Source organism: Vidua macroura, chromosome Z (assembly GCF_024509145.1).
Source record: "Vidua macroura isolate BioBank_ID:100142 chromosome Z, ASM2450914v1, whole genome shotgun sequence".
NCBI lineage: Eukaryota > Metazoa > Chordata > Aves > Passeriformes > Viduidae > Vidua > Vidua macroura.
The window spans coordinates 1,616,269-1,633,335 of NC_071611.1; the positions used below are offsets into that span (position 1 = coordinate 1,616,269).

At 45.8% G+C, this 17,067-nt stretch overlaps 1 protein-coding gene across 5 annotated transcripts in view; it reads right to left on the reverse strand.

The window, feature by feature from the left end:
* The window catches only part of CTIF (cap binding complex dependent translation initiation factor), a 148,553-nt gene that overhangs the window by 38,170 nt on the left and 93,316 nt on the right, over positions 1-17,067 (reverse strand). For 4 of the 5 annotated variants that reach the window (XM_054003027.1, XM_054003030.1, XM_054003031.1 and 1 more), the window contains 2 exons: positions 4,958-5,399; positions 2,856-3,185 (listed from right to left, as the gene is read on the reverse strand). In XM_054003027.1, the coding sequence (XP_053859002.1) occupies positions 2,856-3,185; positions 4,958-5,399 (772 nt within the window). The remainder of the gene's footprint in view (positions 1-2,855; positions 3,186-4,957; positions 5,400-17,067) is intronic. The other variant, XM_054003028.1, reaches the window with a different exon arrangement.

Below are 17,067 nucleotides of genomic sequence, written 5' to 3' on the forward strand. Positions count from 1 at the left end.
TAGGGATGCTGTCTGTAGCTATGACCATGCTTGGCAAGGTACCTCAATGGGTACATGCACCAATTCCTGAGCTCCTCTGGTGGGGGTGAGCTGTTGCCATCGCAGTCCAGAGGGAAAGGGACAAACAAGCCCCTACAAAACAGGAGCATCTGCTGGGAGCAGATGGGGGGGCGAGCAGTGCAGCCCCAGGCGCCAGCAGCACGGGGAGGGATCACACTGATCCCGATTTATCACACCCCGGCACAGTAATTCCCCAGCTCGCCGGTGCCCAGCAAGCCGAGCTCCTTACGTCCGGGGATCAGATTAGTCTGAAAGGTGCTAGAGAGACACAAATCCTGCTCTGCAGCAAGCGTTTTATTAAGGGTTTATTTTTCTTTTTTAATTAATCATGAATTATCTAAAAATGGCTGACGGAAAAATATCTGATGGCGGAAGGGCCAGGACTGTAGCTGGGTAATGAACTATCATCAATCATATAAAAATATGATTGTAACATATGCAAATATATGGATATATATATATATATATAGTGTGTATATATGTGTTTACATATGGATATATAATAATTGATATCAATGTATTAATATATCATACATAGTGGGATATTCACATTACTCTGTAACATGACATAATAACCCAATTCTTAATGCTGATAATACATCATATCAGTTCCAACATACCATATTGATATTGATAATCAACCCCTTTATTTCACACCAAGGCAGCTGCAATGACTCTTTCATGCCTCATACCTGGCTCTCCAGCCAGGGCTATCAGACCTGAATACCTCAAAATATTCCTGGTTTAGGGCGCTTGACAGAAGTATTTATGAATTACTTTGGGTGCATCTGATTGCTTTGTTTGGAAAACGAAACAGTGCTTGGAGGAAGTCAAAATCCTTTACTATCAGAAAGGAAATGTTAAATTATTCAATTTCACACAGCACTTTGCTTTTGACCTGTAGTGATCTGTCACCTTTTGCCCGTCAAGACATTTATAAAAGATGTGCAGTTTGGGGCTGAACAAATCCCTTTTGCATATTTCTTGGCACATGAACTCGGTCACCCGCACACCCCGCTCCCTCTTTGCACTTCAGCTCTCCGGAATGCTCCCATCACACTGTGACTGGCAACACATTCCTGAGAAGCACTTTGAGTCTCTCTGGAGATAGGAGATATATTATTTATCCTACATTCATGTTAGGAAGAACTGAATGGGAAGCCACTCAGTCTTGCACAGGATGCTGCAGTATAAATCAGTTTACTGGGTCTGTTTGCATGGGTGGAATTGCTGGGGCAAGAGAAAAAAGCAAACTGGAAGAGTCCTCCCTAACCCAGCACTGCCATCAGCATCAATTGTGGGCTAACACCCTGCTGCTCTCTGGCCATCATTCCTGGGCTTTAGTCTGGATTTCTCAGATTGCTCAGCCTAACAGGGAAAGATTCAAGAGTGACATGGTATGGGAAGAACGGGATTCACAGAAGGTTTAGATCTCCCTCCAGCCCCTTGCTGCTAATTCTAGGACTGATTCTGTCTGCAATTTCCCTCATTCTGATTGATATTCCCTTTGGAAATACTCATCTGGAAAAAATCACCACCTGGTACAGGTAATGGGCAGATGTGTGCGCTGGCCAAGGGCTTTGCAGGGGGGAGTGGGCATGGGGAGAGATGTTGTGTTTGACGTGCACGCGGAGCAATGAGAGAAGCAAAGCTGGACCAGTCACTGTGCAGAATTATCTGATGCTGGTTTTCACTATTTTATATTACTCCTTATTTCCCTGCTTGCTGTGTTACCCCAAAGTCAGCTCAAGGTACAGCCAGCCACAGCATCCAAGAGAGCATCTCCAACAACAGCAGCAAGAAGAACAAGAAGATGAGTCAAAAACTGGAGAGGTGCTGAGCTACAGACTTGTATGGAGAGCAGAGAAATGAAAACTGAACTCTGCATGGCTCACAGATGGTGTGTGAGGGAACAGCCACATAGAAATGCACCTTAAATTAAGGATGGAAATTCATGGTTTCAACTCTGTCTCCAGAGGCAGAAAATTGGAGGTGCATGTGACACTCTCCCAGAAAACAACTGCCCTCTCTGAAGGTGGCACTGCAGTAAAACACACTCCTCCCAGCAGACCATGGGCAGTTGAGCCTAGCCCTTTTTTCTCATCATCCAACATTATTATAGAATCATCCAGGCTGGAAAAGATCTCCAAGACCAAGTCCAACCATTAACCTCATGGACCAGTGATCAGAGCCGCTGCTTTTTCCTCCCCTCTGCAACTTTGCTGTCACTGATGGTTTTGGAGCAGAACAACCAACCAGTTCTCCACTTATCAATAAACAAGTCATCCAGAATAATGAGAAAATACGCCATTATTTTAGTTCTGTTTGCAATCAGAAACCAGAATCAAGCCCTTCAGCCAGGTGGTGCAGCCTAAAGCCTGCTCAGGGACCATCCTGGTGTCTAAGACCATCAGAGACTTGTCTTGGTGCCGCTGGTGCTGAGCTCCACTCCAACAGCCTACACTGAGAGACCCTCCCAGTTCATTTCTTTTCATGCCATGGCGATGCTGCCTCAAGGTGATGCTACTGACTCATTACTCAGACAGGCCCTGGTGTGAGATGCCACAGTTCCATGCAGAGTTCATGAAATGAGAATGAAGAGTACCTTGATAACGCCCTCAGTGTCACATTATCTCTGGTAACCATTAAAGATGTGCACAGACAAAACCAAAGGTCCACTCTGAACTCGTCAATTGGGTTCAAAAGGAATTTGGTAACAGCTCAGCTCCAAATAAATGGTAAGACCAATTGAGATGATGCTACAGGCATCTGGACAACTAACTTTATCTCATTACCTGCAACATGTTGAGGAGCAGACTCCGGAATTTGGTTCCTTCCACCATGAAAAGGGCCATTTTGTCACAGAGCTTGGCTGCTGTGGAAGCAAAGCTGCGGTCTGTCACCGCTTTCTGGTAGATGGTCTTAACTATCTCCCCCAGCATCTCCTCAGAGTTGGTGGAGTTCTGGGCCTCCTCCATGAAGGTGGTGAGCTTGGAGTCAACGTCACTGCTGTTGTTCCTCATGCTGTTGAGAATTTCAATTAATTTGTCCATTTTATTCTTTTCAGGGTCGGTGGTTTCCACCGTGACTTCGTCCTGGTCCGTGAAAAGGGAAAGACAAGGCGTCTGTTACACAAGGAAAAAACAGATATTATCAGCCCATGTCCTTGCACAAACAGCAAAAGGGGAAGGGGATTGGGAGGACATAAACAGAAAGAGAAAATACAAAGCAATTTTTAGTGGCACAGTTGTATAACCTCAGCATTGGAAAGCATAAGCGCATGCATCCTGCCCAAGGAATGTCCCCTTTCTTCATTTCCCACACCACTCAATCCCAAAGTCCTGTCCCTCAGCTCAAGGAGAAGATGTCCTTGAGGGTCCTGAGCCAGGATGCCAAAGTATGATCACATCTGACAGCCTTTGGCATCTTGGACCAGTTTCTGGTGTCTCTAACATCATTATAATGGGCATTTTTTGCTTCTCTTTAGAAAGTGCACTGATGTTTGCAAAATCTTCAGACAACAATCCCATAAAAATATATTTTCTATACATATTTTATATAAAATATATACATATAAATAGATATATCTCTATAAAAATATATTTTTAATATATACACTTCATGATGTAAATTGAGATAAAAGAAGTCACATGGCCCCAGCATTCAAAAGACTTTCAACTTTTCCATCTCTTGCCTGTTACACTTTTCACTTCCCATCACTACCACAGAAATTATTGTTTCTTTTCAACATTTTAGTATGTATTTGTTCCTTTTTCCTCAGTGTTAGGTATGCATCCTGCTTGTTCTGGTTTGGTCTCTTCTACCCCTCCAGCTCAATCTTATATAATACAAACCTGTAGGAAATCCAGTCCCCAAGGGAGTTGTCCAAACCTCCCATCAAGAGACTGGTTATGTTGACAACACCCCCCCAAGAGTGGGTGCTGATTAAATTTTTAGTTTTACAAGACTCTAAATTTCTGAGAAGAGCACTAAAATGAATACTCTGAAAGTCTCTACTATACTCCCATTTCTTTAAAGAACACAAAAATAACTAACAAAATCTCTTACTCCCCCTCATGCCACATCCAGAAATAGTAAATGCTCATGCATTCAAAGGTATACATTTCCAACATGCACTCCCATGGAATTGTATATGTTCAGGTTATTTTTGCTCTGTATTTTGGAAATCTCATTAGAGATAGCACCATGGATGCTTTTTACAGTCTGACAAAAGAATCTCAAGAGAAAGAATCTGAGTTTCACAGGGGGCAAATGGAGATATCATCTCCAAATTCCTCAGAAATCTGTGGCTGAATATTGTTTCCAAAAAGGATTTCTCCTCCGTCACTTGCGTGCAATACTTTTGTTATTGTTGGGTTGTTGGAAGGAAGGGGGGAGATAAGGGCATTTCAATTAATTGCAGAGATAAATGGATATCAGCTTTAAAGCAGCGGTGTCCAGCTAGAGTCAGAGATAAATGGATATCAGCTTTAAAGCAGTGGAGTCCAACTAGAGTCAAAGTTTGGGACTTAGCTCTGTAGTTGCAGAGACAAACTGCCTTTTTTACATGTTTTTTTGAAAAGTGACTGAGCTCTTCAGACCAGGAGGGAGCTCATGTGTGCACCAGCCTTCCCTCATGGAAAAGGGGAGAGCTCCCAGTCCATGGAGAGCTCAAGCTGGTAGCAACCTCACCTAAGAAGTCAAGCTCAGAGCCTCAATTCTTTCAATAAAAGCTTCCTGAAGAAGCACAAGGACACCTCGAGTGAATTGCTGACACCGGGGGATTAAGGTAAGCTGGGAGCATTGATGAAAAGGTCCCTTGAGCTCACCCCACCCTTTGTATGGAGATCGGCCATCGGCCAGACCCGCAGAAAAAGAGAAACCCAAGAAATAATACCTTTTCTTTTAGTCTCCTCCTCAGCCTGTCTTTAGAAGACTGAAGCAAATTGATCTTGGGTCTGTCCCCAGCACGCTCGTGGACGCTGTCTTTCCGCTTGGTCTCGGGCTCGGGGACGCCCTGCTGGGACTGCTTCTCCACGGCCTCGGGGCCTCGGGGCGCCTCGGCGGGGACGTGCGCCGTGCACACGGAGCTGTCCTCGATTTTCAGATTCTCAGTCTCTTTGGCGTTTCTGTGCGTCTCTTTGTCGTTGGGCGAGTGCTTCTGGTTGTGGTGCCATCTCCGGTTCTGGCTGTAGCCGTGGTGGCCCGTCCTGCCCGAGGAGTGAGGGGCCTGGCCTCCTTGGTAGAGTTTCTGGTGGTCCCTGTTATGCTTGGTGCCACCCTGCTGATGATCCGTGTGCTGCTGAGACTTGTTCCCGCTGGGAAGTCTCTGCTGTCGCCTGGAAAGTCAAAGAAAGTCATTGAGAAGTCAGCTGGCCGCAGAAAATAGAAAATTTTAACTCCTGTTAGCTGGAAACCAAACAGGTTTTTTTGGTTTGGTTGTTTAGTTCGTTTTTTATTTTGGAAACTGAATGACAGAGTATTAAAAAAAAAAAAATGTGGAAGAAAGTCAAAGGAAGTTCACTCATTCCTTCATGGTTCTGTTGGGCCAACACATCTGTTCCACCAAACAGCTGGGCCCTTGGCAGGGGGATGACAAATGGGGAGGCGATTTCTTGTCATGTAACAACTCATGCCTCTAAATTTCTTTCAGTGACAGTCATATTTCAGCTGAAAGTTTTTGTGAGGTTGGACAACATGACTTTGGTTCCCAGGAAAAAATTCTCCCAGGTTTTTGTGTTAGATTCTCTCAGGTTTCTGTACTACTTCCACACTAACCAGGAAAAACAGCAGCAGCAAGTCAGGTAGGCAAGAAATACCAGGAGATATTGTTTTTCTAAAGGCTTTAGAGCTCCTGATACACCTGGCCTACAGCATCACCTTCTCCTCTTGCCTGTCAACACAGCACACTGTTGCATGCGTTTGCAGTGAGCTAGTTTAAGTGTATCAGGGATTTCTAAGTGGAAAAAAAGTAACTAAAATGCAAGATACTAAGTAAACTGGTAATCTGCCCACACCAAATGGTTTTGTTTGGCCTTATTTTATTACATATCCGTCAGCACTATTACACCAGGACAGGACACACGCACGGATGAAAAGAGGACCGCACTTGGCTCTGGCATCATGGAGGGCATGGCATGCAGGACCACAGCCTCCAGAGAGAGGCCTATGTGTACAGAGCTCCAAATGGATAACATGGAAATCCAACAGCCACAGAGAGGAGGAACTGCTCCCAAAGGGTTTACTCAAGAGACTACAACATCTCAGAAAAAGTGAGCAAGCCCCTGAGTGCTGGCTGTAACCGGTAGCGGAGATGGCAAATCCCCAAAAAGACAAGAGTTGAATGGAAGAAATGCTTTGGCAGTCTCAGGCATCTCAGATTTCCAAACAGGCTGCAGTGTGGCTGTCCCCAGTGGAGAAGGCAGAGCCGGAATGCCCTCATCCAGGATGCACCTAAGATGGAGATGGTCCTGGCACTGGCTGCCTTCTCCAGGGCTGGGTCTTAAGCGTGGCCACCCTAGGCATGCTGGCATCCCCTGCCTGCTGCTTCTTTGATATTGGTCTCGGCTCTGAGAGCTCGTGGGGTGTTTTAATGCCCAGCCTTTACAAAGGCTGCTGGGAGCAGTGCTAGACACAGGACATCTCCCCATTATCAGCCCCAAAAACAAGAAAACAACTTTGAGTGCCATGGTGACCTCAGTGGTTTGTCCCCGTATTAGTTCTGTAGCCATGATAAAACCCCTGGTCAACCTCATTCCTTATCCCAAACCCCCACCCCAATCTGGATAAATAGCAGTGTTTACTTTAAACCCATCCCACAGCAATTAGTTTTATTTTCATCACTGGCACTGCTCAGCTAAGGGAGCTCGGATGAAGGAAGCAACCATTCACAAATACATTTCAATGGTCAGCAGTCTCCAACCCTGCCTGCCAAAGCCATCTGCCCACGGAATCTGTATTCCTTGGCATCCCCAGGAGTCAAAACCTATTTTCTGAGGCCAATTGGCTTTTAACCATAAAGAGTGAGGGCTCATGTTTAACAAATGCAGGACGAAGAGGCTTGTTCATGGCACTGGAAGAATTCGTGTTTACTCTCAGACAACCAGATCTGGTTTTCTGAGATATTCAGTGTGTGTTGTTTTTTTTTTTTTTTTTTTTTTTTCCTTGCAAACTGAATGGCAGGGAATTAAAAAAAAGGGAAAAAAAAAAACCCAAAACGGAGATACGAAAAGCTTTCCTGTTTGCTGGAGCCTACAAGCATTTTATGAGTACAGATTCTCCACATCAAGTTTTCCTGGCATTTCTTTGTTTCCTCTCAGTAATGCAATCACATAAACCGCTTTGTAAAGAGCAATGCTTATTAAAAGGGGAATGTCAAAATAAAAGTTAGTTAAAAACCTTATCTGGTACTAAGCCCTCACAGGCCCAAGTGCACAAGAGTTTTGTGTTCTGTGGTTTTGCTCTTCTCTCAGACAACTGAGTTTAACTGTTTGGTTGCACTTCAAGTCTTGGCTTATAAGCCAGTCAGCTTGCTACTTTAATTTGTAAATATTGCACAGAAATAACAGAAGTTGCACAAAGACATGGGTATAATTTCAGAAGCAAGGGAAAGTGCCTGGAAATGAGCTGGGAACCAAACTTGGCCATAAATTCCTGCAAGACATGCACACAGGGACATTTTTTCTTTCTAAAGACATATTACAAACTAAACTCTTAATGTTTAAGGGCTATGAATGAAAAAAAGGTTTATGGTTAAAAAAACCACCTAGTCAAGCCAATGTGGAATGTGCAAGATTGTTCATTTTGGGGCTCTTGCAATAGGATGGGGGAGAGCAGGCAGCCCTGCCCCTCCACAGGACAGCCAAAAGGTGATGTCCCCATGGCAAGGAGCAGAACAAACACAGACCAAAGCTCTGCAGTCACTGGCCAAAGAGTGAAAACACTAAGACTTAAAAAAGTTTTGGGGAAAAATTTGCAAGAAATAAAAGAGTGAAAGAGTGAAAACACTAAGACTTAAAAAAGTTTTGGGGAAAAATTTGCAAGAAATAAAAGGCAAAGGAAGGAGAATGGCAAACAAGGAGCAATGTCTGTGACTTGGCAGCAGTCAGGGGTCTAGACAATCATCCAGCATTCAGGCAAAGACTCATTGTGTGCTTTTATCTTCCCAACACCCCAGCGAAGAAGAAAAGCCAAGAAGAAATAGGATCTGCAGGGAAGAAGAGCCAAAGCAGGGAGAACAGGGCTCAGATCTGAAAACTTTCTGGACTGCACAGCATCTCAAATCCTGGGAGGCTGGGACGACCCATGCTTGCTCTCAGGTGTGACCAAGGTGCTGGGGACACAGAGAGCCCCAGGAAAGGACAAAATGGGGACCTGGGTGTCCTGCCACATTCCCACTGTGGGTTGTTGGAAACAGCCTTGTGCTTGTTGAAAGGCAACACTGTAGGTGCTCAGATGGCAGCTTAAGGTGATGTCCCAAGATGGTGTCTTGGAGTGACGTGCCAATCCCAGGGAACCTGGCCAGGGAAGCACCCAAATGCACCTCCCAGCCCGGGCTTTCTTTTGAGATGCTGAAGGGAGGAAGCTGAAGCTTGAATCACACAGCAACACCTCCAAGTAAAGCAAGAATTCACCCCAGAAAAATGCTGCATTTACTGGGAAATCCTTCCTCTGTCCCCCTCTACTCATCCTTAGCCATAAGGATGCAGTGCCTTGCAGAGAACCATAATTCAGCTGCAAGTAAAAGCATCTGGGCAGTACAATGGTTTCTTATCTCTTGACTCCATTTAACATTAAATAACTATTTTCACTTCAAAGGCAAAATTCCAATTCAGTTCAAAACTCCCCCTGACTTCAGTGGGATTTGGCCATTGGACAAAATGGAAACTAAAGAGACATTGAGAGTCACAAAGAAATTGCAAAAGTCCTAAAAACCAAGGGGAGACAGTCAGGGCTGCCAAGCTGGAAATAGGATGCTATTGCTTCTGCTATTGCTTCTCCACCCATTTTTTTTTTTTTATTTAATTAACTAAATGAGATACCTTTCAACAGAATTTATATCTGACAAATGTCTGTTCTGTTGGAGAAGCCTACGCAAACAAATCTGAGGCTTCAGCTGTCTCGGTGATTACCAGCCTACGTGCTCAGAAATACATGATTCCTGCAAGATTTCACTACATAGTTTTCTCCCAAGGAAAGGAGCAGGAAGGCACAAGTCAGGGGAAAATAACTCTAGACACGTGGACAGCTGTAGTCTAAAACACAGTTGCTCTTGTCGTGTCAGCCTTGCCCATATCCCCATGAGTGAGATGAGTCTTTTGAGAGCCCCCACCATTTGTCTGGCATGTGGGGAACTGGAGGACAATGTGGGCCTGCATTCTCCTGGTGGCTGCACAGAGATCTGGGTAAGCAATTCCTACAAACACTGAGAGGTGAGCAGGCACATAAGAGCACTGGTCCCATGAGGGGCAGCTGAGGGAGCTCAGGTGGCTCAGTCTGGAGAAAAGGAGGCTCAGGAGGGACCTTCTGGCTCTGACAGGAGGATGCAGCCACATGGGTGTCGGGCTCTTTTCTCAGGGAACAAGGGACAGGACAAGAGGAAATGGCCTCAAGCTGTGCCAGGTGAGGTTTAGATTGGATATTGGGGAAATTCCTCAATTGAAAGGGCTGTCCAGCCCTGGCACAGCTGCCCAGGGCAGTGGTGGAGTCCCCATCCCTAGAGAGATTTAAAAGCTGTGTGGATGTGGCATCTGGGGACATGGCTCAGTGGTGGGCTGGACAGTGCTGGGAGAATGGTTGGACTCGATAGTCAAAGAGATCTTTCCCCACCTAAACAATTCTGAGATTCTACACATTTCCAGTGGCACTTAAGACACTCACCCCCACGATGCAGAGCACCTTGTATGGCCAAACAGACTGAAATCCCATCCTGGGACTGAGGGACCAGGTCTCTGCAAATGCTGGTTCCTGCCTTTGGAGAACCTGCCTGGATACTTGCCCTCAATCTCAGCCAACTTCCCCAGGGCACAAACCCTCCAGGACACCACAAGCTCCTTCCAGAGCTGAAATTCTGATTTAGTCCTGCTTTTGTGCAGAGCAGAATACCTGGTGGGCATAGCCAGGGCCACTCAGTAATTAACAGCTAAAATGGACTTGCAGACACTCAGGCAACCTTCTCCACTCCTTGCATCCTTCTGGTGCTTGAAGGAACACATTCCTCACTGCATTTGACAGACAGTAAGTTACTCTGCACCCTTTTGTCTGCTTGGGCAGGGTCTCATCTCTGTGTGAGGATCAGGAATATAATTCTAAATCTTAGAAGTATCTCATGATCAGCTTTGCTATTAAAACTCCTGCTACTAATTAGCAACAGTTGTTGCAAAGGATGGATTAAGATCACAGAATCTTTGGTTTGGTTTGGAAGGGATCTTAAAGATCATTCCACTCCACCTCCCTGCCATGGGAAGGGACACCTTCCACTACATCAGGGTGCTCCAAGCCCCATCCATCCCCATCCTTGGGACACTTCCAGGATCTACTACAGGAATGGACTCTGTGGAATCTCCCATTCCCATAATGACCCCAGATCCCTCTTATCCATAACACCCCTCAAGGTGGGGGGAGCAGAGCATCCCCAAGGAACTCAGCAGCTTCTCCTGCAAATGGAGGACTGGTGGGGCTCACTGTGGGATGTCAGGCCACCTCTCTCATCTTCTTTCTGAAAATCTCAACACAATTTTCCACTGAGGGAGGGCAATTAAGAAGGTACCCTCTTAGAGTCACCACCAAAAGAGTAAAATTCTCAATTTAGCATGTGGGTTGTTTCTGGCTGTACTAGCTAGCTGCCCAGGAAACAGCCTGAAGAGGGAAAGGGCAGGAAAAAGCAAAATCCTCTGAAACATCTCCTGAACAAACTCGTGTCTCCAGGCCCAGTCTTTCTGAACTAAGCATATTCCAGCCAGACCACAAACAATTGGACTGGTATCCCAAAGCACGCACTGCTGGAGAGATTTGGGCATGGCAGTACTGCTGTGGTCAGAAACATCCATCATCACTGGTTTTGAGTGTTTAAGAGATGTTGTGGTCCAATATGGAGGGACTGAAGGATCCCAGTTAGGACGGGATGGAATTTTATTGCATCTAAAACTACCAAGAGGTAGGTACCAAGAGGTCTGGGGAATACTGTCATTGATATAATGAGGAAAAAGGTCTGATTTTCTATTCTAGAGGCCTGACTTTCCCCAGAAGTACACTTCAGCAAGCTACCTCCATCAAAGGCACTCTGATGTTTCACATGCGTGGATAATGATAACTCAGTACTGCTTTGATGCAGGGAGCCTCACAGCCCAGCCCTGGCCATTTTCTATCCTTGCTATGGCTGAGAATGGGAAACACTTGAATAAGCTTGATGGTTCCACACAATTTAATCAAAAACCTCAAAACCCCACAGAATGCAATAGCCACCAGCTCCAAGGATGAAGAACACAGGATTCGTGTTGTATTTTCCCTTTGGCTTTCTCTCTCAAACTGGTTTCACTTGGCTCCAGTTTCATTTTTGTTTGCATTTTTCTCAGATGAGAAGGGAACAAGATGTCATGTTCACTCCTGAAAACAGAAATGAAATTATTCACACTTCTTTCATGCCTTTCTGTCACCAGGGGTAGAGACCACCCCAACTGCTAGACTGAGCCCACGTCATCTGGACAGACATGGCATCTTGGAAGTGTAGAAAGTCCACCTGTCAAAATGGTGGTGATCAAGATTTAAAACCATCTTTGAACAGCTGAGATGAAGTGCATACTTTAAGTCTTACACGTATGCATCTTTACAAACATACAATGAATGCCAGAAGACAACCACAGCCAACCAAAACAATGCTGTGAGGGGAGAGATGTTTGTGATGAGGCTCAGAGTCTCTGGCTGCTGGGAAAAGCATTATGAAACCCTCATGTGAGTCGCCTACATGGGCACAATGCTCTTTGCCACCACCTTGGTCCCGAGGTACAATCACTGCTGACAACCCTTCCTTTGGGCCTGGACACCACATCTGCCTTTTGGACCTCTAGAGCATAATTAGACTCACTATAAACCAACGTGGTAGCACTGATTTTCACAATGATGGTTGTACAACACCAGCACAGGCTGCTCAGAGAGGTGATGGATGCCCTGCCCCCAAAAACGTTCAAGGCCAGGTTGGACAGGGCTCTGAGCAACCATGGTCTAGTGGAACCTGTCCCTAACCATGGCAGGGGACGGGACTGGATGAGCTTTAAAGGTCCCTTTGAACCCACACTGTTGTATTAGTGTGATTCTGTGTCTTTACATCCAAAATTCCCACTGACTCACAAGCAAATGGATGAATGACCAACTTCTCCCACCCCACTCACAGGCCCACCAGCCTGCAGACTGTGTTGCAGGAGCAGAGACAGCGCTGCTGGGCTGAGGGGACATGGCACAACACCCCTTGGGATGGACTCAAAAGCACCGAAAAGCAAACCTCACTACTGCTGAAGCCCAGGGACAGCCCTCACACTCTGCAATGCTTGGCTGCACAGGCTGCCTGAGTCAGCTATTTTCTTCCAAGCTTCATGGAAATGAATCTTCAGGAGGAATTTAAGGAGCTGTTTTGCAACACCAGCTTGGGAAAGATATCCCAAGTACAGATGGCATGTAAGATAGCTCTGAAACAGCTCTTTTAATGCTTTGCTGGATCTCCCACAAATCATGAGGGATGTCAAGATAGAGGCCCTTGTTGCACAGAATAGGCAACAGACTAGGAAGGCATCTTCTGGACTTCAAGGCTGACTGCTGCGACTGGTGTAGAAATCACTGCTGCGATTTCATGTAGAAATTGCTTGGAAATTACTCTCTTCATAAATGACATTACTTGGAATTATGTTGTTGGATTCTCAGTGTACTGTAAACAAGATTGCAAAAATTACATAAAAACCATCGGAAAACACAGTGACAAGGAACTGAGTCCAGTTTAGACAAAACAGTTTAAATTAAGACACGACCACAGTACACAATGTTTCCCAAACACAAACGGATCCTGGACTACTGGTAAGAATGTGGCTTGAATGAATATGGAATCATCTTTTACTACTTTGCAATAAAAGAGCTTATACTTCAGACTCCAGGCTGCCTCCTTTAAAAATACACCCAGGCTGATCAGTTAACCCGAGATCTGATAATCCTCCAAGAGATATAAACTTTAAACCCACGCCAAGATGCACAGACACAGCCCACCACCATCCTCTGTGGCCTGTCCCCCAAGACACATCCTAAATAGTACAATGAGCCCCCACCTGCTGCCTTTGTGTTCAGCTGTCTTCCTTTAGACCCCTGTGCCTCTTTGACCTGCAGTAAGGAGACATCCTAGGGTTTCTTTTTTTTTTCCATATCCTATTTATACCAGTGCTTTCTAGTGAAGAAATAAATGTCTTTCCTGTAGGAGCTAAGGCAAGATTTGACAGGATCTCCTGACAGCTGTCCAGACATATGAGATGACCCAAAGTCAATGGCAAGCAATTACTTCCGACACAGGGACCCAGTAAAACATCAACCCAAGTTGCAGAGATGCTTCAGACTTAGGTGTGCCAGAATCCTTTATTAAACACATTGAAGTAAATTCTTTAAACAAGATGCAGCAGCCTATAGCATTTAATGTAGAGATTTGGGAGCCAGGATTGATCTGGAAATTGATTTATTGCAATCCAGTGACAATCCTAAGCTGTTTCCTGAATGTTTACTTAACTCTGTTGCACTGTCAAAAGAGGAGTTCATAGAATTACAGATGGTTTGAGATGGAAGGGGCCTTTTACAGGTCATTTAGCCAGCCCCCTCTGCAATGAGCAGGGTCACCTTCAACAAGAGGAGTTCTCTGCTCCTGAACCCACTCCTGCGTCCTCTCTCATGCTACCCCTAACACTCCCACAGAATTGCTAAGCTGTGCCAGGGTCTGATTCACTCCCAAAACTTAATTTCTCTTGGATGAGTTTTCACTTGTCAGTTTGGACAGGAACACACTGCCTGGGGGAGGCACAGATCTGGGCCACCTTCTGCAGCTCTGATGTCACATAGCTGTTGGCCCTTGCTGCTTGGGGACCTGCACCCCCAGCTTTAACCAGGAAATTAGGAAGATCCATAGCATCTGCACAATGCTGGGAATGGCTGGAGCAATGTTAGTTTAAAGGAAAGAAAGAAGCCTGTTGTCCACTCGTGCCCTGGAGGCTGTCACGCTAAATAAAGACATTATCAGAGAAAGAGCAGAGACTCAGCGCCTTCATGCCTGTCAATGACCCCCGACACCTTCTGAATCAATCTAGGGACTCTCTTTCCCACAGATGGTCCCTTGGAGACAGACTGCTGTGGCTGTAGTAGGAATAAATGGAAACAAAACAGTTAACAAATAACCAAAAATAGAGCACAGTAACTTTTTTTTTTTTTTATGGAGATGAAAAATCTCTGGGTGATTTATGTGCCAGCAGAGATATTAGCCGCATATAATAGATGCAATATTTTTAATACTAATATTTTGGGCTGAGACAAGAGCCGGAATGGAAAGTATTTACAGTGCCTTGACTTCTTTATTTTGCAAACATCAGTTGCTAACTGCGGTCAGACAGAAATATTGTTTCTGCAACAAGAGCCCAAACAACTTAAGTTGGCAACTTCTTCACACACTAACCATGCCAGGAGGCCCTGCAGAGCTTCAGCTTGTTGCTACCTCCCAGGTCGCCGGGGCCAACGTCCCCAGCTTGAGCTTGCAGGGAGAAGAAGTGGGTGGAAGATGCTCTTTTGCTGATAGGGTGGCTACTTGCCCTGGCCAAAAACTGGAAGTCACCAAACCATGCAACCACACCACTGAAGTGCTGCTGGGTATTGTAAAATGCAGGTGAAGCTAGTGGGAAGAAATGATGATGTCTAACTCTAGTTCAGAAGGCTGAATGATATCTTTATTATAACTATGTTATAATACATTAATATACTATATAAAGGAAGATACTAAAACTACAAACTTACTTGTTCTAACTACTAAATCTAACTCACTCACTACTAACTCATGACCTTGCTCGCGAGAGGTTAAACACAGGTAGATCTTATTGGCCATCAGGCTCAAACAATCCTCACCAGAATCCAATCAAGCAAGTAAACCAGTCTCTAAACACATTTCACATGAGAAAAACAAGGAGCAGAAATAGAAATTGTTTTCTCTTTCTTCTCTCTGTGCATCTCTATGAAAAATCTTGAGAGAGAGAGAGAGAAGAATGTCCCTGTGACAGCTGGGCTTCTTCAACTGGGCCAGGTTTCATTGAATGACATTGTATGAGACAGTGGGTGCCATAAAACCTGTCATTTATACCCACTCAAAGTACCAACCTGTGCCTGCCCTTACCTCTGAGCTCAGTTGCCAGATACTTTGGGGAGCAATTTGGCAGCACGAAGCCCTGGGTGCTCACTCCAAGGCAGTGGCACATTTATACTTGAAGATGGAAAGCACGAGAAAGAAACAAGTTATTTCACACCCTCTTCACTCCAGCAACCAACTGCTGACAACACCTCCGTGAACTCATGCTGGAAAACAAGGTGTAGATGGATAAATCCATTTCCAGTGCCGAGGAGCCGTGCCGGAAACGCTCCACCAAAGAGAAAGCCATTTCAATAACAGATCGGTTTCCTAGTGCAGAGGAACCTGCCGCTGTATTTCCTTCCCTCAATTCTGGCCGGCTGACACAGCATCACGTAGTCAGCCGTGTTTTGCACTGTGTGACACTGAGAGAGAAGCCCTGCAGGGCAGGCTTATGGGTGGCAGGGCTCACACACGGGAGGATCTGGTGGCCACAGGTTTACTGTAAGGTCTGTGGTAGGGGAAGGTCCAGCTACAGACTCTTTCCACCTGAGTTTCCTCACAGCTGAAGGGGAGATGCTGGGAGCAGTCCTTTGCCAAAAGGCACCTTGAGGCTGGTGAAACACTGATGAGGTGTTTTGTTGTCCACCTCTCTGGCTTTCTGCCCTGGGGATGGCTCGTGCATTCTTTCTCTGTGACCTGTCCTACACCCCATGCCTGCACCCACAATGAAGACCTGCCTCACATGTTGGGTGAAAATAAATAAATCGCACCATCAGCTACCAAAGCAACACCAATACCAAAGCAATACCAAAGACATGGGCCTGCTGAATTGAGTCCAGAAGAGGCCATGGAGATGCTCTGAGGGCTGGAGCCCCTCTGCTCTGGAGACAGGCTGGGGAAACTGGAGAAAAGAGGCTCCAGGGAGACCTCACAGCTGACTTCCAGTACTTAAAGAGTGCTTATAAAAACAAGAGTGACTTTTTACACAGGCAGGTAGGGCTAGGACAAGGGGGAATGGTTTTAAACTTAAAAAGGGGAGATTTAGATCAGATGTTAGGAAGAAATTCTTCCTGTAAGGGTGGGGAGGCCCTGGCACAAGTTTCCCAGAGCAGCTGTGGCTGCCCCTGGATCCTTGGAAGTGTCTGAGACCAGGCTGGATGGGGCTTGGAGCAACCTGGGATAGGGGAACGTGTCCCTGCCCATGGCAGGGGGTGGAACAGGATGATCTTTAAAGTCCCTCCCAAACCAAATTGTTTTAGGATTCTTGAAGATGATGAAGGTGTCCCAGGAGGAGGACCAAAAATTGCTCAGAGGGTTCTGGAGCATCTCTCTTATGAGGAAAGGCTTAGAGAGTTGGGGTTGTTCAGCATGGGGAAGGCTCTATAGAGACTTTATTGCAGCCATTCAATACTTACAAGGGAAAGAAACCTTAAGATCATTGAGCCAAACCATTAAGAAGGAGAGAGCACTGCTGGGAAGCAGCATTGCATGTTCCTCTCACCCTCTTCCTGGTGTCCACTGCTGGTCACCAAGCCAGGTGGCCTTGCGTGACCCACTGCACCTCTCTCTCCTCTTGCTCTTATGGCCCTTCAGTCCAGCTCCAGCACACCAGCAGCACATCTAACAGCAAGTTAGAGCTCTGCTGATACAGGGTG